This window comes from Malania oleifera, chromosome 7 (genome assembly GCF_029873635.1).
Source record: "Malania oleifera isolate guangnan ecotype guangnan chromosome 7, ASM2987363v1, whole genome shotgun sequence".
Classification (NCBI taxonomy): domain Eukaryota; kingdom Viridiplantae; phylum Streptophyta; class Magnoliopsida; order Santalales; family Ximeniaceae; genus Malania; species Malania oleifera.
Window position 1 is genome coordinate 37888169 of NC_080423.1, and position 24666 is coordinate 37912834.

Here is a 24666-nt window from a genome sequence, read left to right on the forward strand (position 1 = left end):
AAGATGACAACCATTAATTTTTATATTTTTCATTGTAGATATAATTATAAGAGTATTTTCGCATAATTGTAAGCAGTTGAGTATTATAAAATAATTATTGTTAGTTATGAGGATAAAATTGATATTTTTGAAAGAATTAAAAGAGGATTTTTTTATAATATTAAAAATTGGAGATTAGAGAAGAAATTCTTACTTGACTTCCAAGAATGCTATTATGAAAAAATGTGATTCGCAATTCCAAAAAACAATTATTTTTTTTTCGAACCAAACGGCGGCGTGCAGGAGAAGAAAGAAGAAATGGAAGGGAAGAATCCACAGACTGCGCCAGAAATGAAAGAGCGCAACATGTAAAAGCAACCTCAACCACCTTCTTCCTCTCGTTCCTCTTCTGAAAATTGGATTTGGAGGTGAAAGGAGAGAGAACGCAAAAGGAAGAGAAAATGCCAGTGGCAAAACCAGAATCATCGGATGCCAGGATCATCGCTCACGTCGACATGGACTGCTTCTATGTTCAAGGTCTCTCTCTCTCTCTCTCTCTCTCTCTCTCTCTCTGCGGGTTCAGTCTCTTTTAGATTTAGCAATACAAACTGTTTCACAATGGATGCTGTAGGTTGTCTGAAAACATGAACGTACCTGGCTTATAGGCATAAGTTACATGAACAGCTGCTTCTTTTATAATTGGCACTGCAAAGGTCTCTCTCATTTTCTGCGGCAATTCTGTTGCAACCTTTCTTTCTTTAAACCCTACAATATCGTCATACAGAAGTTAGAATTGATGCATAATTATAAACACAGAACCCTGTCTAGTTGAGTGGTAAAATGTTGGTGGGTCACTTAGGAAATGGAAGAATTGCTTGTTGAGCGCCCATCTTGTTGAATTGTAAAGACATTTCTAGCATTCAAAATCCAACATAGGGACTGTTCTATTCATATGGTAGCTGTACTATTTATATGGTGGCTGTACTATTTATTTGGTGGCTGCACAAGTCTACAAAGGTGGCTATACAAGTCTACAGAGGTGTGCTGTAGAAAAGAGAATTCAACAAAGGTGGGCAGTACTCTCTACTATAAATAGAGATGCCTACTAGGAGTTCCAATCCATCTCAAGTATTTCCAAATCTACCTTTAGAGAGAGAAATCAAGTACTCTCTTGCAAAGTGTCCCTGTTGTAGCCTGTGTTTCTAGTTTCTCCTAATTTTAGAGAGATTTGTATACTCCTAATACAAGCAAGAGTTATCATTGTTCTTCTCTTATAATTAGGAAGAAGTTGTAACACCTTTTTTCATAGTGGATTCATTCTACTCTTACCCTTGGTTTTTCCCTTGATTTGTTTGGGGGGTTTTTCACGTAAAATTTGTTGTGTCAATTCCTATTTTCTCATTTCTTATTTTAGTTATGTGATACTGTTCCTAACAATTCAATAACTAACATGCCTATGGGGGAGTTAGGAGGATGCTGTACTTTCCAGTCTAAGGTGATTGCTAGTAAGCCGAACTGAAGCTTTAGGAACTTTGTAGGAAATGAGTTAATGGATTTTTCACTCGTGCACTCATACATCACAATCCACATGGCGATCCAACTAAGGCCTGGAGGCAGTTGTTGAGAATTTGATGAATTAGAAGAGAGAAAGCTGGAAGAACTTGATGATCCGAAGAGAAAACTGAAAACAGAGTATACAAATTGAGAGAACTTGTATATACTGAACTGAATAAGAATGAAAATCTACAAGTACAAATACAAGAAGGTCTTGTAATACTTATACTACATTGAAATAATAACAGCTAACAGAAATATAATAGGAATAACAGAGATAACAGCAGCTAAGTTTCTGGCTTCTTCTTTGCCTTGATCTTTTCTTCCTTGGATTTCAATTCCATGTTGTCAATATGAGAAGCTATACTCCAACACCCCCCCTCAAGATGAGCATGTATGTTTATAATGTTCATCTTGCGCAAATTGTGATGGAAAGGCAGTGAACCGAGAGGTATTGTAAAGATATCTGCAAGTTGTAATCTTGAGGGAATATAAAAAATCTTTATAACATTCTATTGTAGTTTTTCCCTAACAAGATGACAATCGATAGGAATATGTTTAGTTCTCTCATGTTGTACTGGATTGGTTGCAATGGACAAAGCTGATTTACTGTTAGGGTAGAGCATTGTTGGTTGAGGATAAGCAACACTAAGATCTTGAAGAGCATAAAGTAATTACTGCACCTCACATGTTGTGGCTGCAAGAGCTCTATATTCTGCTTCTGCAGATGATCGGCTAACTGTGGCTTGCTTCTTCAATTTCCATGAGATTAATGAGTCTCCTATAACAATTGCATAACCTATAACACTTCTCCTGGTGTCTAAGCAACCTGCCTAGTCACTATCAGAATAAGCTTCCAACTTTAAATCTGAAGATGAAGAAAAGAATAACCCTTGGCCTGGTGTTGTTTTTAAGTATCTAAGCATGCGAATGGCAGCTTGATAATGAGATACTGCTGGTGTGACAAGAAACTGGCTAAGAACCTAAACAGAATAGGCCAGGTCAGGTCTTGTAATTGAGAACCTAGATTATCACTAGGATGAACATAATATGGGCTAGAAGAATCATCTGAAGGATTTACAGGAGAATCAGCTGATAGACGAGAAGAATCTGAAGAATTGAGAGGATTTGCTTCTGTCATTTTTCCAAGAAGATACAAAAAATGGAAGATTCTCAAGAAAATTCCCAAGCATAGTTTTCAATGTAGATTGCAAGATATGTAAGAAAAAATATATGTGCAGAAGCAAGTATGATATTCAATCTGATACCATGTTGAGAATTCGATGAATCAGAAGAGAGAAGGCTGGAAGAACTTGATGATCTGAAGAGAAAACTGAAAACAGAGGATACAAATTGAGAGAATGTGTATATACTGAATTGAATAAGAATGAAAATCTACAAGTTCAAATACAGGAAGGTCTTGTAATACTTATACTACATTGAAACAATAACAGCTAACTGAAATATAACAGGAATAACAGAAATAACAGCAGCTAAGTCTCTGGCTTCTTCTCTGCCTTGATCTTTTCTTCCTTGGATTTCAATTCCATGCTGTCAATATGAGTAGCTATACTCCAACAGCAGTGGCGAATCAAATGGAGCACTCCCAAATTTCTAATGCATGATATGGCATCAAGGCTGGCATTTATTTATCTTGGTTCACTTGCTGCTGGTGGTGGGACAAACCAACGTGGAAACCCCAGAATGGCTTCCAAGACATGATCGGCCTTTAGTGTGTTTAAGTTGAGCAGACTCAACGGGATAGTCAAACTCCACTCATTTGAGAAGTTCTAAGCTCAAAACTCAATTCGAGCTTATAATTATTGACCTTGGGCTTCACTTGACTACTAGTTTTGGTGCTGTGATCCTCTTGCTCATTGATTTTTTGTATGCATGCATGTGGCAAGGATTGACCAAAATTTGGGAAGATTTAATTTGGTTTAAAGCTTATTTCTTCCCTGGATGTTGGTTCACCCTCCTCTTCTTGTTTGTTTAATTTGTAGATTTCCTTGGCATTCTATCTTGTAAGCTAATTTTTTTTCTTCTTTTTTTCTTGGCTTTTTGGCGGTGTAATGTTTTCAACTTATCTCACGTATGAAGGTTACACACCTTTTTAGGTACTCTTTAATAACCTATTACTTATCAAAAGAACGCTGGTGTGCAACTACCACTGAGTGGTGCTCTTTAGGAAGGATGTTGGTAATTACCACTACCACTGCCACTGCCACTTAACTGCTGGCTTCACCACTCTATAGCTTCAGTTTTAGCATTACAATTTCCTTGGCCTTTTGTTTAGTTAGCAAAGATGGTAATTGACAAGAGCATCTTTAAATGCTGAAATCCCCAATCATGTGTTTGATTCTAGAAATATCCAAAACTCCAAAGTGTAACATTTTAATAGTTTTCCGGAGCCTACATGCACATGTGTTGGTGCTGAAGAATTGGTTGTTACTTGGCTGGAAAAGTGGAAGAAAGTGAACTATTGTGTTACTTCTCATGATCAAAATTAGCAAGTTGGTTATCCTTTTATAGTTCTTTTTATAGGAATGGTTTCAAGAATTCTCTTCCAACTGATATACTGCTTAAAAAGCATCACTAACTATGTAATATAGTTGTAACCAATCTGGAGCTAGGTTTTAGCTTCAATCCTTTCCTACTCCGTAATCATGACTACCTCCTTCCACTCCAATTGGAATGAATGACTAAGTAATTGAACTTGTGGGTATACTCACTTAACACGTTATCTTATTTCAATTGCATGAGCTGCACATGAACCCTTTACTTCTTGTTAAAAGGATAGATGTGTCATGTTTTTATTGCTTCATTCCTCTTGAATCTTGCCTTCATCAAGGCCAGATTTTCTAAATTCGCATGTCTTAAATTTTTTTGGTAACTTATTTCATAAATTTTTATTTCTAAACCTACTCTTTCTTTTACCTTTCGTAGTCCAAATCAATGAAAATCCTCTTGTTCTTTTCAATGAAACTCATCTGGATGCATTCTATTTGGTTAAAAATGAGTTTAAACAGAAGGTGAAGCTGGCTTTCTTATTTATGCTTTTGTTCCTAAACGCTTTTTAGCTGCATTCTATCTTGTCTACTTGGTTTGAAAGGGGATCACTTAATTGGGTAAGGAGCTGTGGCCTCGAGGGAGCTGCATGTGTGAAATATTGCTCTTTTGTTATGTTTCTATGTTAGAAGTGATGCCTTGTGAGGGATATAGTTAGCAGTTTCTTAAGCTTCAGAGTAAACAACTTTGCCAGTTGAAAGAACATTGAATCTTCCAGTCCATTTCCTGAAATCTTTTGACTAGATCAAATGGTGTGACTTGCCTTTCTCCTTGTGAGATGTATAGCATGCTAGGTTTACCGCATCATTAGATCATAACTAACATATTGTGCTTCTGGAGTGGATTCATCTTTTTACATGTTATATACATATTTTTCACATTTACAAAAAATAATTGTTTTGTTTAATCTACTTCTATGTGTGCAACTTTTTACCATTTGTTTTTGAAGTTTGAGACTCTGTATGAGGTAGTATCTTTGCACTTATAATATGCCTTGGGATTTAAAGACCTTAAGTTCGTACCTTTACTGTTAATTGTGAGTCTGAGCTTACCTGAGGGTTGCCTTCTCTATTTGCTTGGGATCTTTTAGGTTTGCCTCTTCCAGGGCCAAAATGAGGGTGCTGGTTGTTTAAAAAACTGTTGAATTTTTCAACATGTGTGTATTGAGATTGATGGTTCAGTATATTTTAAATTTGAATGTCTAGAATTATCTTAAGTTGATGATATCGCACTCTAGTTGAAAATTCTTAAATAATTTTCTAATTTCATGTTTATTGTCCTTCCCCCACATTTATTGCTTTTCTTAATTTTTTCTATACGTCATGGTGTAGGCTAATGAAATTATTTAATAAATATGAATTTCAGGTGCACATTTTCTTTTGAATAATCTTAGTTTTTAATGGTAAGGTTGCTCCTTTGTAACTGGTTGGCCATGGGTTTGAGTCCAAGGAAACAGCCTCCTGCATAAAAGCAGGGGTAAGGCTGCGCACACTGTGACAACCCTCCCCCTACCCTTGCAAAGAAGGGAGCCTTATGACACGGGAACACCCTTTAATGATGCATGTTAAAGTTTCCCATTCTGAGTGTGGCATCCTTATTTTGGTATTGGTTGTGTCCATGCAGTGGAGCAGCGGAAACAGCCGAATCTAAGGGGCCTACCCACTGCTGTGGTACAGTACAACTCCTGGAAAGGTGGGGCTTTGATTGCTGTTAGCTATGAGGCCCGTAGATATGGTGTGAAGCGGTAAGCAGAAAGTTTATCTTACATTAATGGGCATTTATACTCTGAGAATCTGATACCTGGTTTTTAGTTCAATGAGAGGTGAAGAGGCCAAGCAAGTTTGCCCACAAATTCAGCTGGTTCAAGTCCCAGTTGCTCGTGGTAAAGCTGACTTGAATGCATACCGCAATGCAGGGTCAGAGGTCAATGAATTCAAAAGATGTCCATAGCAGCTCTAGGCTTCTTGTGTTTAGTAATCTTTGTTGAAAATTGAACTTATAAGTGTTTTAAATTAAACATGCAGGTGGTGTCTATCCTTGCAAAGAAGGGCCGATGCGAACGGGCTTCAATTGATGAAGTGTATCTCGATCTTACTGATGCAGCAGAAACAATGCTAGCTGAAAATCCTCCAGAGAGCTTGGAAGCAATTGGCGTAGAAGCTCTTAGATCTCATGTTTTGGGGCTTAATGAGGTAAGAAATGATGCTCTCCAATCCTTTTAATTTCCTTACGTTATATTTGTAAGAACACTTGGAAAATGAAGTGGGTGGTTAAGTTAAAATGAAATTTCTACCATATTGGAAGCACGTTCAAGCATTTTGAAATATTAGCCTCTTTCCAGAGTTTACCATCGTTGTAGATAGTTCAACCTCTCAGCTATATCTTTTCTATGTGTTTGCATGACCATTTTTTCCCTATCTCTTGCTCTCGCTCCCCCCCCCCCCTCTCTCCCTCTCCCTCTCTCTCTCTCTCTCTCTCTCTCTCTCTCTTCTTGTTTTGGGTTAGAGGATTGAAAGGGGTGAATTATTTTTAACTTCCACAAATCGGTAGAATAGAACTTGCACAAATCAGAGAAACTTTAATCTGCAATTGGAAAAGGTTGGGACAGGGGCTTTGTTTGACTGGATGAGAAATCTTAAGAGTCGCAGAGGTGGATAAGAATCACCTTATCTGCTGTTAGGTGGGTATGTGAGTCTTTACACATGTTTTTATTGAGATTGGAGCAGGTCACTCATTACAGGAAGTTGTGATTAAGTCAATTCAGACTGGCTATTTTCTGGAGCTGGGTCTGCGATCGAATGGCAAGGGTTAATTGATCTTCATTCCTGGGGGCATGGAAGGGGGATGTTGGTGAAGATTTTGCCAGATCTGTGGATGATTGTAGGATTGGAGGGTATGAGCAAAGTTATGGCTCAACCCTCGGGGATCGATGATTGCTGGAATGGATCTTTCTCATAGTTCAGAGGCAGTGAGGGGTGGATGGTGATGAGGGAACTGTGGAAGTCCCCAATTGGTGAGCATAGGAGCAGTTGCAGCTTGTGGTATGGATGGGCATGGTTCAGTTAATTGAACTGTCCCCACCTTGAACCATTAACTAAAACAAAGTTTGGGTTTGTTAGAAAATACAAACCAAGTTTCAAAGGGTTAACTGAAAATAGGTTAACTAATTTTTAGGCTGATATCCAATAGTTAACCAAACTGAACCGAACTGTTAGATCCAATTTAGAATTTCAAAGTCACGACAAATTAATATATTTTTTTTCTTCCATTGTAATCAACATATAAATTTTAGAATTCAAACATTAAAATTTGAGCATCAATAAGAAATCTTTAATTTATACGCTTTAGATATGCATGGTACATAAGCTTAAAAACACTCACCCATGAATTGAACATAAGCAAAATGTGTTATCTGAGTTCTATTTATGAAAAAATAACATAAAAGTAGCTAACCAAGTTCTAAATTGTTATTGAAAGCAATATTTTATTTTTTCTATATAAAAAAAAAAAATCAATTTTTTTTATTTAAATTATTGAAATGTCATACAATACATAAATACACAATATATATTTTTATATATTTATATTATTTCAGTTCGGTTAGGTCAACTGTGGTTATTGAATGGGTCAAACAAAAACGAAACCGTTTATCCGGAAAAATTGAAATCTCCGAACTGAGACCAAAATGAAAAAAATGTTTAACTGATTTTTTGGTTTGATTTGGTTCAGCTTTGTGGTTGGTTTGGTGTTTGATTTTTTCTTGCCCAATCCTAGCTGGTGGTCTAGGAGGTTTGGGGAAACTAGGGCTTGTGAGAAGAAGGGAGTGATAGCGTGTGCAGCTGAAACCAGTGTGGGCCTTAAATGGGTTGGGGCAGGGGTTCTGAACATCACTATTAATTTAGCTCAGTTATTAGGAAATAGTTATAGGCTTTAAGGTTTTTAAGGAAGATCTGGCCTATTTCCAAATGTAAATGGAGTAAGAAGTCCAACTGATTTGGAAGGCTTTTCTGGGAACTTTTACAAGATTTTAGGTTTGCTAACACACAAGGGGTTTTATTAGGCCACAATGGGACTGCCTGTTCATCACAGGCCCTCGTCTATCTGTAATCAGGGGCCCAAGGTACAAGTAAGGAGGGCATCCGGTTGAATACTTCTCAAACTCAGCATTTACTGCAGCAGAATGGAAGTGTGGAAGAAGCTTGTGTTGGAGAGGGTTTTGTAATGGATGGGCACAGCGGGCATGGTTTTGGACAAAGTGAGCAGGTGAAGGAACAGATTTGTGGCACATCCTCTTGGGTGGGAGTAGTTGGTGGGAGTGAGCCATGCTAGGTTTCTTCCCGTGGGCCAGGAGTTGGGGGAAGGGATGTTTTGTAAATTGATAAGAATAGAGGGGTTTCTATGGAGGATAGATGTCAGGAGGTACAAATGGAGGATAATGGTATAGCTGATCAGATTGGGAATTGAGATGGTGCTAGTTCTTGTAGTGACAAGGTGGGGATGGAGAGGTGACAGATCCTTGGATGGCTGAAAAACCTGCAATATTGCAGGTTTACACTCATCAGAGGCAGAAGAGTATGGAAGTAAGAGACTCCTCATTTGAAAGGTAACTCAGGGCAAATGGTGGGGCTTTAAGTTCTTGAAAGACGTAGTGATGGCAGTTTTTGCATTGAGGAGCATTCAAATGGGTCTATGTAGACTGAGAAAAAAAGGGGGCGAGGAAAATCCTTTTGAGAAGAAGAAATGGGGTGATGCATCAGATGAGCAGGATGAGCTGGATAGTGATTTTGATTATGATGGCGGTATAAGCGAGGTTCCTGAACAACTAGGTTTTGGTTCAGATTCTCTTGATTTATTAGGTCATTATTCCTTTCAATCTCCATTTCCAATGGGTGATCTAGAGAGAGTTTCTAGGTTGAAGAAGGATCATAGGCTAAGAAAGAGCCAAGTTTGAGCGTACCGAGCCTGTTCTTGGCTCTTGTTTTCAATATTTTCCGGATAAAATGGGTTTGCAGTGGTAATTCAGAAGGCAAGGAAGTATGCTCGGATGGTTGTAAAAGTAAGGCTAAGAAGGGGCAATGGGAATTGGTAAACCTGCAGTGCTCTATTAACTACAACAGAAAGGGATCAAAATGGGGCTTTCTTTGTTAGTGCTTGTTAGGATTTTTGGTTGGTGGGCATCTTTGTTTGAGGTTGGCTTTTAATTTATTTGTTTTTAGCCTTTTATTTTAGGATTTCTCTTCCTCTTTAGTTTGTATTCTCTTTCTATGCTAATATGTATATATATATTATCATTTTTTTGGATTGTGTGAAGTGAAGAATCATCAACCGTTGTTTTAAGATAAAAACAGAATTTCAGGGGGATAGATATGTGCAAGAAAAAGGATCAATCACTGAAGTTTCCCCGTGGACATTTCTTAGAGGCTATTGTTTTTAAATGTTCTTTCATTTCAGTGATTCTTAGAATTTGAGTGTGATTTCTTAGGATTTGAATGCTATTGTACAATTTTTTTAGCTATTTTCTCAAGCACTTCTCATTTCTGGGTTATGAACCTTAAAATAAACTGTTAAATATTTAAGGATATGTGATGGGGCTGAACCTCTTGGTGCTTTATATGGCAATTTTGCGTTCATAACAGCTGTTATACTGGAATTGATATATGCTTCAGGATGGAAGTGATGTCAAAGAAAATGGTGTGAAGGAGTGGCTCTGCAGGAGCAGTGCTGATCGTCGGGATAAGTTGTTAGCTTGTGGTGTCCTCATTATCGCAGAACTTAGGATGCAAGTTTTGAAAGAGACAGAATTTACATGTTCTGCTGGAATTGCTCATAATAAGGTACAAAGCAGGCCTCAATTTTTATTTGCTTTTCTATTTTCTGAGCTTTCTTTTACTGAAAGATGCTTCTCTCAATAAGTATATTTGGCGTCATCTGCTCATATTTGACTTCATTAGCAGATGCTGGCCAAACTTGCAAGTGGAATGAATAAGCCTGCACAACAAACTGTCGTGCCCTTTTCCTCTGTTAAAGAACTGCTCAATTCCTTGCCAATAAAGAAAATGTATGTTTTTGCTCCAGATGTATTGAAATTATCCTCATTATCCGCACCATTAATGAATTGAAATGCTTTATCTATTTCGTTACTGTCTCTTTTTTCATACATGATAGCTTTTCTATAGTATGTAAAATGAGAATAATAATCTTTCTTATTTTGTTAATGATTGAGTTTTTGTTTTCAAGTGGATGTGGTTTTCTTCGTCTTTATGCTTCCAGCTAATATGCATTATTGAGCGGACTTTGAAGCAAAACGTATTTGCAGGAAACAGCTTGGGGGGAAGCTGGGGAGTTCCTTACAAAGTGACCTTGGTGTGAACACTGTTGGGGATCTCTTGCAGTTTTCAGAGGAGAAGCTGCAGGAATGCTATGGCATAAATACCGGGTTATTATCTGATTTTGAGCAAATTCTTGTCATATTTGAACTCCTCAGCATATAAGTAACTTTTTATTAGGCTTATTATAATTACAAATTTTATCCTGCATGCTATGAAAATTAGAAAGTTTTTTACTTATATTGCCAGAATTGCTTCCACTCAAATTTATTCTTCCCCCTTTTCCAGATTATTTATGAAATAGTTGCAAATATTATTGTCAGCTCTGTTTCTCAAATTTCACATTTTTTTTTGACTTTGTTCCTGAAATTTCACAAATTTTTATCACTTTGTTCCTGAAATCAAATTATTTTCAGTGCTAAATGAAATGAAGCCTGATACACCAACAGTTCCTATACTGCTAGAATTGGTGCTGAAGGATTCAATCTCTTTATATCATTAAACTTTATAAAATATTTCTATATTTTAATTGAAATAGTTTTTAGTGGAAATTAATTGTCATGGCTGTGTTTTGGATGCAAAAGCAATTAAATTATATTATTTCCAAGTAAAGGCTTGTCGACGTTTTTTGTCTGTGGGTTTCCATTTGTGCTCTTGTGCAACAATTGTTAGGATGCTATTTATCAGTCCTTTTCATTTGCACACCAGTACATGGTTATGGAATATTGCAAGGGGGGTCAGTGGAGAAGAAGTTCAAGGGCGTCTTCTTCCCAAAAGCCATGGTTCTGGAAAGACATTTCCTGGTCCTTGCGCTTTGAAGACGATAACTTCTGTAAGAAATTCTTTCCTGGTCTTGTAAATGATCCTGCATAGTTTTGTCATGCCATCAACCTCCTCCTTTTCCATAGAGAAATTTTATGTTATATGAAATTATCATATCCTAGGTGGTTTTATTTTATAACTTCCAGTTATTTAGGGATCTGATATTATTCTCTCTCTATTTGTTTATTTATAGTTTGGGAGAAGCCTATCTAAAAGCTCTACTATGTACATTGCTTGTATCATTGAGAATTTGAACCCTACTTGAGACTATGTGTTATTTTATTTTTGTCCTTATTTCTAGGGCTGTAATCGGTTTTATTTGGTCTGATACTAGCAAAACTGACAACCGCACTGAATTCATCGGTTTGCAAAAATTATAAACCGAAACTGAACTATAGACCATTGGTTAATAAAAACCAAACCGCCGTTTTTTCGGGTTGGTTCAGTTAATTCTGTTTTTTTTTTAAATAAAAGTTTTAACTAATATTGCGTAAATTAAACACCCATGGCATCTGCTGGGCCGAACCTAAGCTTTTTTGTCTTATATAGGCCACAGCCTTAGCATTTTAGGCCCACTGCATTGCTTGAATGAGGGGGATTGTAACTAGTATTTATAGGAAGGAAAATGTATTCCCTTCCTAGTTCCAACTGATGTGGGATGGAGTGTGGTAGGCGGGCAGCCGCAGCACAAAATGTATTCCATTTCAAAGGCTCTTGGGTAATTGCATGTGGCAGGCGGGCAGCAGTCATTGTGCTGTGGTCCTGGGAGTGTGGAGACCAATTGAAGGGAACTTAATGGGTATAAACTCATCCCACATCGAAAACAACCCTCCCTACTTGTATAAAACACTTTTCCCATTCTAACAAAGGGCGTCCCTGGGCCATAAGGCTCACCGCTTCGCGAGGGTAAGGGGAGGGTCGTCATAGTATACGCAGCCTTGTCCCTACTTTTATGTAGAGAGGCTGTTTCCTTGGTTTTGAACCCATGACCAACTGGTCACAAAGGAACAACCTTACCATTGATCCAAGGCTCGCCCTCTTTTCCCATTCTAATAACTTATTATTATTTTGACTTTTGATTTATAAAGTAATTTCAAAAAAAAAAAAGTGGAATAAAGAATTTTATATTGATAAGGTGGAATTAGAAATTATAATTAAATGATTAAATATTTATGAATATAATTATACAATTTTAATAGTATTATTATATCAAATTTATTGCATATAATTATTTTTTGGTTTTCCGGTTTTTCAGTTTGGTTCTCAATTAGAAACTGAAACCGAAACCGAAACTGAAACTGAAACTGAATTTTTTTATTTTTAAACTCTGAAACTGAAACCGAAACCGAATACCGAAAACCGAACTGAATAGAATTTTGGTCTGTTTTCAGTCAAGTTTTACGTTTTAGTAAAATTTGTACACCCCTAGTTATTTTCTTTTTATCTTTTTTTTTCATTTCTTCTTCCCAATCAGTTTTGTGTCATTTTTTATCCAAGCTTCACTTCACTCCACATGTATATGTTCCGTTGTCACCACCATCGATTCATCAACACTGCCTTTCATGGCCTTTAACTCAGCTGCCTCATCCCATTGTCTTCACCTCACCGGCTCACTCGCTGTCTTCAACCAACAGTGCTGAAATCCTGACTCTCATCTTCGATTAATTCCCATTCCTCACAGTTGCAAGTCACCTTTAAATACAAACCCTCAAACAAAGTTCAACCCCACAAGAAAAAGAGAAGTCCAATCTTGCTACAAAACAAACAGAGGACAAAGCAGAAACAAAAGAGGAAAAAAAAAGTTTTCCTCTCTTCCATAGTTCATCAAGTTAAATTGCCAAACTGGCGGCCATCGTCAACTCTGAATGGGCTCTATCAACATCAAATCACAGATCATTGAAGCCATCTTATTTTGCGAAGAGCACCCCCTTTATTGTTGCAGACCTTGTATTGTCACATTGCATCATTACCATATCCTTTTCCTTGCGGAAGCAAACTTATTCATTAGTTCATTCAAACATCACCTTCTCATTGTTATAGGCTCCAATTATTATCAATGAAACATCACTAGAGCTAATCTGACTAGGAGTCCTTTGCAGGAACTAGATGCAGAGCTCTAGGAACTATTACAGGTTGCAACACTGATGGCAGGCATCATCTGCCCATCACTGTAGCACTGCCGCTTCTTGCAAACCCCTGCTATGTAGGATAGCCCCTGCTATGTAGGATAGAAAAGGAGAATGGAGAAATAGACAGATTGGAGAGAGAAAATAGGGAGAGAATTATAAAGACTGCCCCGCGCGTGCATGTATGAGAGAGAGAGAGAGAGAGAGAGAATCAGTAACCACTTACACTGTAAGCCTATGTTTACAGGCAACCAAGAAAACCTGCAGATAAAACAGTAAAAAATTATAAAATAACCCCGAACTGATAAAAATGTAAAATTACCCCAAAATAATTAAATATCAAAATAAAAATTCTCAATAACTAAAATATACAAAGTATTCTTTAATAAGGGGCCATTTGGTATCACTATAAAAAATTATGAAAACAAAAAATCAGAAATGAAAGCTAGAATAGAAACTAAAAACTGTAAACCAACAACCTGTTTGGTTAATGCTTCTAAAACTTAAACAAATTAAAAAATTGATTGAACAAATGCTCACAATCAATAAAATAAAAAAGATATGGATTCAAAGTAAAACCTTGATGTACACCTATTTTGGTTGGAAAATCTCTATATTTCCTTCCTACAATCCTAACACTAGTCACTACTCTATCATACATATTCTTAAATAATCTCAGTATATTTATTGCAAATCCCCTTCTTTTCTAAGACCTCCAAAGAACTTTCCTAAGTACTCTAGTATATGCTTTCTCTTGATCAATAATAACCATATGCAAGTCCCTCATATTTTCCCTAAACTTTTCCATTAATCTTCTTAAAAGATAAATAGCTTCTATTGTTGATCTCCTAGGTATAAAACCAAATTGATTATCCGAAATCCTTGTTTCTAGTCTTATTCTTTGTTCAACTTTTCTTTCCCATAATTTCATTGTATGACTCATAATCTTAATTCCACGATAGTCATTACAAATTTGAATTTCACCTTTGTTATTGTATAAAGGTATTAACGTGCTTTTTCTTCATTCTTTCAACATTTTCTTGATTTTTATAATAATGTTGAAAAGATTAGTTAACCAAATATTTCCTTTATCCCCTAAACATTTCCAAACTTCAATTGGTATGTTATTTGGTCCTATAGATTTCTCACTTTTCATCTTTTTTAATGTCATCTTAACTTCAAGGATTCTAATTTTGTGAATAAATCTCCTATTTTCAGTCTTCTCCTTATTTATCTCTTCCAAGTTCAATATCTCAATTTTATTTTCATTAAACAACTTATCAAAGTATCTTTGCCACATCTCTTTTATGTCTTCTTCTCTAGTTAAGACATTATCATTCTCGTCCTTTATACATTTTACATCACCTAAATCTTTGCATTTTCTTTTTCTAGCTCTAGCAAGTTTATAAATGTCTCTTTCTCCTTCTTTTGAACTAGTCTAGTATATAAAACATCATAACTTTGGCTTCACTAATAGTCTTTTTTTTGCATTTTTTCTTGCCTTTTTATACTTTTCAAGATTCACTATATTTCTAAAAATTTGCCATATTTTATACCAATTTCTCTTTGTCTTAACGGATTTTCGGTTTTCTTGATCCCACCATTATCTTTTTTTTACTACCTAAGTATCTTCCTTTAGACTCACCTAAAATCTCTTTTGCTTTCTTTACGATAGTTAGCCGTTTTATTCCAAATAGTATTTGCATCTACCTTACCTTTTACTATCCAATCACTCTTTTTGATAATTTTATCTTTGAATTTTACTATATTGTCTCCTTTCAAGCTCCACCATCCAGGCCTTTTGTATTGATTTATGTTACTCTTTCTCTTCCAATTTTTAGTATATATATATCTAATTCTAGGACTATGACGTGCAACCAAACTTTCACTTAGGATAACTTTACAATTCTTACAAGATAGACGATCCCCGTTCCTAGTTAAGAATCTATTTGGATTTTATTATGCCTACTCTTGAAAGTTATTAAGTGTTCCTCGCTTTTTATAAAGCGAATATTCAATATAACCAAATCGTTAGACATGACAAATTCTAAAATTGTATCATTGGCCTCATTTTTATCTCCATATCCATGGCCTACATATATCTTCACATAGCGTACATTATCCTTTTCAATGTGTCTACTCTTGAAAGTATTGAAGTGTTCTTCGCTTTTTATAAAACGAGTATTCAGTATAACCAAATCGTAAGACATGACAAATTCTAAAATTGTATCACCAGCCTCATTTTTATCTCCATATGTATGACCTCCATGTATCCTCACATAACCTACATTGTCTTTTCAATGTGTCCGTTCAAATTAGCTCCTATGAATGCCATTTCAGTTGTTGGTATCCCTTGTAAAATACTATCCAAATCTTCCCAAAATTATCTTTTAAGATTTTCTATTAAGCCTATTTGGGGAGCATACACATTAATGACATTCACTATCTCCAGGCCTAGAACTATCCCGATTTCAATGATCCTATCCCCTATTATTTTAACATCTACTACATTATCTTTTAAGTATTTGTCTATAATTATTCCCACCCCGTTTTTATGTTTCTATTTTCTAGTGTACCAATGTTTAAATCCTGATTTTCTGTTTCTCTAGCTTTCTCCCCTACCCATTTCATCTATTGAAAGCAAATTAAGTTAATTTTCCTTCTAAAAATAATTTCCACTACTTCCATACTTTTGCCTCTCAGAGTCCTTATATTTCAAGTTGCTAATCTAATTCTAGTTTCTTGTGCTAACTTCTTAGCCCTCTCCCTTCTATATTGGTTTGGTCTATTCCCTTGACCTAGGTGGAATTTAGTAAGAATTCATGATATAAAGATCTAATAAAGTTTTACACTGGCTATCAACTACCTAACACAACCATGCTCCTTTATTCGGGCTTGGGGCCGACTATGTGTTCTAACAACATCCTTTGAGTATCATCATTGTCTCTCTATGGACTTTCCTCACTGTACTTTGATTGTAAAGCTTGAAGATGAGCAGCCTAAAAAAAATGACAATAATGATATCAGTGTCCTTTTTGCTCTTGTTGGCTCTGAGTATGAAGAAAGAGACAAAGGTGTTGGGAATAAAGAACAAATTCCCGAAACCTGTGAGAAACAAAATAGAAGAAAAATAACGCCAAAGAAAAAATCAATCACACGCACAAGACAATATTTACGTGGTTCGGCAATTTTGCCTACGTCCACGGAGTTACAGGGATTTCAATATTATCAGGAAGAAATCACAGAGAGTGTGGCGATACAATGCTCTCCCTCTCGCTCTCTCGCAGGTACAACCACACGAACCCTAATCACCCAAAAGCAATCATTTTTATATGTTGCGCCTAGGGTTCCGTTCCGAATGGGCTCCAAAAAATTTCCTGGGAAACCCCCACAAGTACGCCTTGTGCCGCTTAGTCCATGAGCGCTGCGGCTTGGGCCTTACGGCCCAAGCCTTTGCTCCATGGATTAAGCTTTAGGATAGAAATCACTAATTAAATAGAGGTCGGGTCGTCATCCAAATTAAAACACAACTAGGCTCCACAAAAGCCCAACAAAAGGAACTCAATGCTTATTTAAATGTCATGAATTGGGTGTTGGCTATTCAAGCAGTCTCTGAGGAATGGGAGTGCGCTTGTATATTCTATGTTTATGAAATATGTCATGCTCATCATTTACGGGAGTAGTTTCATGAATGTACTCTCAAAATCAGCTTTTAACAAAGCGGTGTTGAAGCCCCATGTACATCTTCATCCCGATGAAGTTCCTTGGGTAGATAAGACCTTCCAACTAGTTTCCAAGTGTTGTTATGCATTGAGTTCCAATTCAAAAGGGTGCTTATTCTATTAAATGGAGGTTGCTAATGTTGTACTTGGTTGATCTTGGATTTATGATGTTGATGTCCAGAATTTTGACTTGGAGAACGACTATGTGCTCCAGCAAGGTGATGGGAAAATAAATTAGACTCAAAACACATTGAAGGCACTACCATGTTGAAAGGTAAATTGGTTTCCTCCTTGTGTGGGATGAGAGGAGCCACAATTTGATCAATAGGAAGTTTGGGGGCAAGGGTAAATAATTGGGGTTAGAATTTGCTTTAGCACCAAAAGAGGATATTTATTAAACCTCAGGCTATTGAAATATCAATCTCCAGAAGTTGCCTTGTTGAATGAGTTTTAAGATAAGACATATGTGGAGGTTCCCGAGGGGTTACCTTCCGGGAGAAACTTTCAACATCTTTGTGCTATAGAGCTGCGTGGATTGAATGAACCTTGATTGATGGATATCTGTGCATGAATGAACAGTTTGAATCCTTCATGTATTCTCAAGTTCAAAAGATTGATCAATCCTAGAAGAATTGTAATCACACACATTGTTTAGAGTTATAAATCCTTGGTGAATTATTATATATATTTTTAAATTTTTTTTGTAGTTTTTAAGATTGAACAATCCCAAAAAGATTGAAACAAAAGTGCGAGCAAAAATCTTTCAGGAATTCATAGGAAATAATCATGTGAGCATTGTCTATCAATCAAGAAGACCAACTTTGTTTTCTTTTCATTTTTTTATTTTTTATTTTTATGTATCATCTTGTCCTTTGTTGTGTCAAGATATCCTTTTTAAATGTTCGCATGTGGTTGAAAAGGAGGCTTCATTTTCTTTGCAGATTTAGTTTCTAGATGATTTTGGTCTAAGCACTTTTTAATCAATATTTGATTTGATGAGCTTTTCATGGAAATTGATTTATCCATTTATTGATGCTGGTGTTGTCAATTCCTACAAAACCTTTGGTAATAATCTTCTCCACAATAATGAAGTTTAGCTCATTATGAGTCCTTGTTCTTCTGCTCATGATCCAGGTTCAACATTGGCTCAATAAACTTTGCGAAGAACTGAGTGAACGTCTCTGCAATGACTATGAACAAAACAACCGGATAGCACACACACTCACTCTGCATGCTGGAGCGTACAAGGTACATAATTTTTGTATTGATCATGCTTGTCTATCTATCTCAATTTAAGTAGTGTGTGCTTTATACTTAATTAAGTACTTAAATCAAAAAATACTTTTTATTTGGGAAAATAATTATTTTTTGAAAAAATGTTTTTCTGAAAAAGTACTTATCCTGGACTACTATAGGTAAGTGCTTTTTCCAGAAAATACTTTTCTATAAATGGTTCCAAAAGATCCTAATTTAAGTACTTTTCATAGGAACTTATTTTTTAGGATGTTCCAAAGGGGGACTTCGTAAGGTAAATATGATAAGATTTCAGGTTCGGAAGAACTTATTTTTTAGGACGTTCCAAAGGGGGACTTCGTAAGGTAAATATGATAAGATTTCAGGTTCACCTACAGTCTGATATATGTGGGCTGATTATGTGTTACTGCAGTCCAGCGACACAGACTCACAGAAGAAATTTCCTTCTAAGTCATGTCCATTGAGGTACGGGACTACCAAGATTCAAGAAGATGCCCTAAACCTATTTCTGAGTGGATTGCGTGAATTTCTAGGCTCTTATAGAATCAAGAGTGAAGGAACTCAATGCAATGGATGGGGCATAACAGCTCTCTCTGTTTCAGCAAGTAAAATAGTTGCTATACCATCTGTAAGTTCAAAGTTACTTGGTTTCTAGTATTTTGTTGCCTACGCTGTTCTCAATAGATATGTCATGAGTTTTGACTCTTTGTGGTATCATTATAGCTTAGTGCTAGTTATGAGTATTTAAGCAATGTTGATTGGAGTTGCTAAATGTTGTAAATATGACTCCCCACTTGTCACCCTGAATGTTCGACAAACTCATGCTCATTTTTTTAACCAATGATTTGTGCTTAAATGTGCATATTATTACTGTTTGCCTAGATTATTATGTCTCCAATGATAACTCAGCTTGGGAGTCATTGACTCGCACTTATATTTTCTACTTTTTGCTGCATTTTATGTGATTTGAATGTGAGAAAGATGTCTGCTCTTTATTGTTGTAAGCTTTGTAACTTTTCTAAGCCTCATTTCAAGAGTCAGAGTTGATATATGTAAGGGGATGTTCAATTATGGGATGATGTTGGTTATGGATTATGTTGACACACTTATCCACTCAACTCTTCTTGACCCATTCTTGGTAACTGACTTTTCTTATCCTGTATATGGTGGTGGTTGATGGGAATGCCATAGGAATACCTTTCATATTGAGCCCTGGAGGGCACAGGCCCCATGTTCTTTAGAGAAACCTCCAAGACTGGATGATGGTTTGTTGTTGAGGCTTTTGGATGAAGCCCATAACAGTAAACTGGGCATTTGAGTGTGAGCCAGAGATATTGATTGCTAAGTAGGGTTTGAGTATGAGCAAGCGATATTGGTCCAAAAGGGAATTCACAGCCTTATAAATTTATTAAATGGTCTGGGTAAGCTTATGAAACACCAGTTCAATTGTCCAAAGGATTTGATTCAAATTCAAATTGAATGTGCCTAGATAGCAGGCAGAATTCCTAAAAGATCATTAAAGTGGTAATTATGAAACATGATTGCCTAGAATTTAGCACGGGATTCTTCCGGTAGTATTGCAGGGTAAAAAAAATTCCTATAAAGACCCCAAATAGTTGTGATTAGGCTTAGCTGACCTAAGTTGATTATCATGAGTGAAGTAGTTTGCTATAAATTTCATTTTTTTGATCAAAAGACAAGTATTGGGACGTCATCGTTAGTGAATATTTTCTGTTAATAAAATTAATATTGATTTTCTAGTTTTGCTTGAGGTGGGGTTTTTTCCCCTTCATTTGGTTAGCTTAAATTTGAGAGTTGCACACACACATACATAAATACAGACATGCGCACACACACACGCACGCATACTGGTTCCTCTCATTTTTTATCTTAAAGGTCTTGAGATTTTAATGGAGGGGGAAAAGAAAGCATACAGATGCCGAGGAGGATATCAGAAGCTGCATTAAAATAAGGGGAGGTTATTTACTAGTGGAAAACTTCATTCAAATCAATTGATAATCCCTCTAGATTGTTTTTTGTGCAAATATTGATCGATCTTATGCTGATCAAGTTCCCTGCACAGTAGTCCTACAATAGATAAAATCGGCGAGGTTTAGTGCTTGATACGAAATTATTAACCAACTTCAGAAAATATTAAATAATTACGGCATTAATTGGAACTAATTAAATGATCACAGTTAATATTTGTTGCAATATGTGATGTGTGAGACTTTCGATGTTGTTTGATTTAGCTTGAAGTCATTTGTTATATTTGCTCCTGTAAGAAGTCATTTGTTGGATATGCAATTGAATAGCAAGCATCTGGTCAATTTCCCCACTATAGATGATAACAATTCTTCCAACAGCTAATGCTTTCATATCTTTTCTGTTCTTTGTTTTTATTAGACTTCTTAATATGAAATTGTTACCTTCAAACATGGTAAAAACTATTCTAAGACAGTGTCAACATTAAACAAGTGCTGCTACAGTGAATACACTGCCCATTCAATTATCTATTCTTCCATGTGTTAGTCCTTAATCACAATTTTGATGCATTATAACTTAGTGTAGCTTGGAAACGCTTTTGGCAGGGAACACGTTCAATCACAAAATACTTCAGTAGCCAAGATCCATATTCCTCTTCATCAAAGCAATCACACAATAAATTGATCCAAGAATGTCCACCATCATCACCCTCAGGCAGTTTCCAGTTTTACAAGCTGTGCCTCTGCTTCTTATTCTATCTCCAATAGTTAAATAAACTGAGCCTAGTTGTTTATCCAGGAAGTGACGGCTGTGTGCAACTGAATGCAATTGAGGAACAAATTAATTTCCCTGGGGAAGAAGCTACAATTAAGTATCTTATGCCTAGTTTTGATCAAGAGGAGCAGAAGAGTAAATTGTGTGAAGATGAGGTTTGATCTAAACAAGTTTATTATGCTTTCACTTACTGATCAATTATTTGTATTAGGTTTTTTCCAAGAATGTTTGGCCAGTTAAGATTTTATACCATCTGATCTGGTACATGTAGGATGTGGCTGTATTTTAGGTGGATGGAGTTTGGAGAGCATGTTTCAGCCTCTGCGTGACTGAGTTGGGCAAAAATATAGTGTGTTTTCTCATATTTCAACAAATGGACTGAAATGTGGGACTTCCATCTTTGGACCATGTAACAACATTGACAGGGCAAAAAAGCTTTTTTTTTTAGCAATTTTAATAATTTTCATAATTAATCAATAATTTCAATGTCTTAGCAAATCCCCCACTCAGATAAATCAATAAAAAAATAAATATTTTTGGCGGAGGGGTTTTGAGGAGACATGACAGCCTATTGCGAAAAATTAATCTTAATGTGAAAGGTGGCTGTTTTGCCTTCTAATCCCAGCGCACCATATTTTATTGTGTTTCACATGTCAGTTAAACCATTTAGACCATCATAAGCTACAAAATATCATTAGTTTATGGTTCAGTATGAAAGATGCAAATCCAAATAAAATCAGTTTGTCCTTGGAACTAAGTTGCACTTCTTGTCTTCATTTTTTTTTTCTTTCTTGATTTTTTTTGCGCACATGTGTAAGATTTTTGATAGAAATTGCTCCATTTTGGACACCATAGTACCAATCAATTATTTTTAAAACCTTTTTGACAAAGTTTCCATTCCCTGTTGTGGTTAAGGTAGATTTTATAATTCATTGAAGCAAAATCATTTTGTCATTTGAATTACATTTCCATTGATCGGCTGAAGAAAGATGGGTTTTCTAAATCATCTAATTAAATTTTTTATTTACTAGGTGTTTTTTCTCCATTATGTATGTTTTTGTCTTCTTGGATTTCATTTCTTTTTCTATTTAAGGTATGTTTTAGGTTTAAAATTTTCATTTTTGGGAAATGTCTTCTCATTGTTATAGCAAACAGTCCTGTGTGATGTTTTAATCGGACGATCAATCTTTGTAATATTTTCTTTTCAATTCCATTTTCTAGTTAAGTTTCTTGATAGAAATTAATCCATTTGGACATGGTAGTTATACCAAGTAATCAGTATCTAGCAAAATCGTCTTAACATGTAATCTTAAACTCAGTTGTTGCAGCACTAACAAATTTATTGGATTTTGTATTCTTTGTGTGGTTCTTTACGCATATCGTAGTATCTGATCTGAAAAATGCCTTTGTAACTATGTTTCCTTGGTCACCAGGAAGCAACTTACTCATCATCAGAGCGAGCACAGTTTGTGTTCACCCGAGAAACTTCACCTCTACCACCTTCAGGTAATCCTGATGCTTTTGTTCCTCTCTCTCTCTTTCTCTCTCACCATTTTTGTCTCCCTGTCACTTCATGTCAGGCCATTGTTTCGTTCAGGGAGTGAGAGCTGTTTGGAACTGAATAAAATTGAACAAGAAGGAGAGTTTTTTGGGGAAGTACCTGGGAACAAATATGTCCAGCCTAATTTGGAACGTCAAGAACATAAAAGAAACAAATTCAGAGTTGAGGTTAGGACTTGCTTTTAGTTCTTAAATCACATTTAATACTTGATGTATTGCATGAAAGTGGCCTTGTTTTTTCAGCGTTTGGGCTTCTAATATGGAACTATTAGAGATCAAATAATAATGATTTGGACGTTACATCTTTCCAAATTAATTTACTAAAATTAGCTGAGATGAGGGTCTTCTTTTTATTTATTTTCAAGGTCTCTAAAATTCGTGATTTTTCTCTCTCTCTCTCTCTATTTTACTATATTATTGATGCATTCCTTCCTTAGGTCATTCCATTCTCTATATACATGAATCTATGCATGCGCACATACTCATCTTTGTATATGCATAAACATCCACACAAACATAGACACATATGTACACTAGTCTATTTTCTTGTGCATATGCATGTGGGTGTTTGTAAGTGAATAGTAATTCAAGATGTTTCTTAGGAATATATATATATATATATATATATATATATATATGAATGAATGGTTGTCCATGTAAGCTTGTTTTAATTTTAGAAAATATACTCATTGGTGAAGATTGATTGATGCAAGTTGATTTTTTATCCTGAACATTAATTAACTTAATACGTGCTTTTAAGAAGATTAAAGAACAGTACATTACCATCAAGAGTGGACAAAATAAAAGTTAAAACATTTTTTTTTTATATAAAAAATGGGAGGGTATAGCATTTATCATGTAAGAATTGTAAGGTTGTTCTAGGTTAGTGTTAGATATATGCATTGAAAAAATTGAAGTGAAATGGTAACATGACCAATGTAAGAGAAAACTAGGTGGTGGGACCTAAAGGAAGAAAATATAATAAAATTTAAGTATAAAAGGGTAAAAGATGGTGATTGAACAGCAGGAGATCCTTGGACACAACCACTCTTTGGAGTAGGATAACGATTTCTATTAAAGAGATGGAAAAAGCGGTTTTAGGTGAATCTAGATGAAGATGCATGCCTAGTAAAGAGAGTTGGTGGTGAGATCAAGACATCCAAAAAGCAGTTAAAATAAAAAAGTGTGGCTCAAAACATAGAGAAAATGTTGAAACATGGAAACCTTGAAAAGTATAAAGAAGTCAAAAAAGATGCAAAAAAAAGGCTGTTAGTGAAGGTAAACATGTAGCATGTAAAAAATTATATACTAGATTAGATACTAAAAGAACGGAAAAAGACATTTAAACTTCCTAGAGCTTGAAAAAGAAAGAGTAGAGACTTATGTAATATCAAATATGTAGGAATAGTGTTTTAGTTAAAGAAGAAGATACAAAAGAAAGATAACAAACTTTTAGTTAAATAAGAAGAAACAAAAGAAAGATAACAGACTTATTTTAATTAGCTGTTTAGTGAAAATGAGGTAGAAGGCTTAAACTTAAGAGTTGAAAATTGTGGGAAAACTAAAGGTATTTGAAATTTATTTGCAAAATTAGACTCAATGAAGTTTTAGTATGGGTTAAAGAAGATGAAAAATGGAAAAGCTATGCATTGAATGGAATTTCAATTGAAGTTTGGAGCTACATGGGTGATATGAAATAATATGGCCATTTAATTTTTCACAATTATAAGAACTAAGTAATTGCCAAATGGACCAAAAGTGTTTTAGTAACTACACAAAAATAATGGAGTTATTCAAAATCCGAATAACTATTATGGAATTAAACTTATGAGTTGTAAAATGAAACTTGAAGAAAGGGTAATTGAAAAAAGGTTAAGGTTACATTTGGTATTCCGAGGAATTAGATGGCAAATGATAAGTGGGAACAGAGGTAATAGTTATTCCTTCTCAATTCCTTATCTGACATGGAATAGGAAATGAACATTCTTATGGTGA

General features: G+C 35.6%; 1 protein-coding gene across 6 annotated transcripts in view; it reads left to right on the forward strand.

Moving 5' to 3' along the window:
* The first annotated feature begins 211 nt into the window (after positions 1–211).
* The window catches only part of LOC131160163 (DNA polymerase eta), a 43959-nt gene continuing 19504 nt past the window's right edge, over positions 212–24666 (forward strand). For 2 of the 6 annotated variants that reach the window (XR_009137951.1, XR_009137950.1), the window contains exons 1-14: positions 276–516; positions 5725–5845; positions 5913–6024; positions 6126–6293; positions 9768–9935; positions 10056–10159; positions 10418–10537; positions 11136–11259; positions 18232–18345; positions 18764–18979; positions 20943–21051; positions 21136–21266; positions 22545–22617; positions 22692–22839. Coding sequence is in view for 3 of the 6 variants with exons in the window: in XM_058115542.1 (XP_057971525.1) it covers positions 441–516; positions 5725–5845; positions 5913–6024; positions 6126–6293; positions 9768–9935; positions 10056–10159; positions 10418–10537; positions 11136–11259; positions 18232–18345; positions 18764–18979; positions 20943–21051; positions 21136–21266; positions 22545–22617; positions 22709–22839 (1767 nt within the window). In the remaining 3 variants the exon portion in view is untranslated. Of the gene's footprint in view, positions 517–5724; positions 5846–5912; positions 6044–6125; positions 6294–9767; positions 9936–10055; positions 10160–10417; positions 10538–11135; positions 11260–18231; positions 18346–18763; positions 18980–20942; positions 21052–21135; positions 21267–22544; positions 22618–22691; positions 22840–24666 lie in introns of those variants that run through there. The other 4 variants (XM_058115542.1, XR_009137949.1, XM_058115544.1 and 1 more) reach the window with 4 other exon arrangements.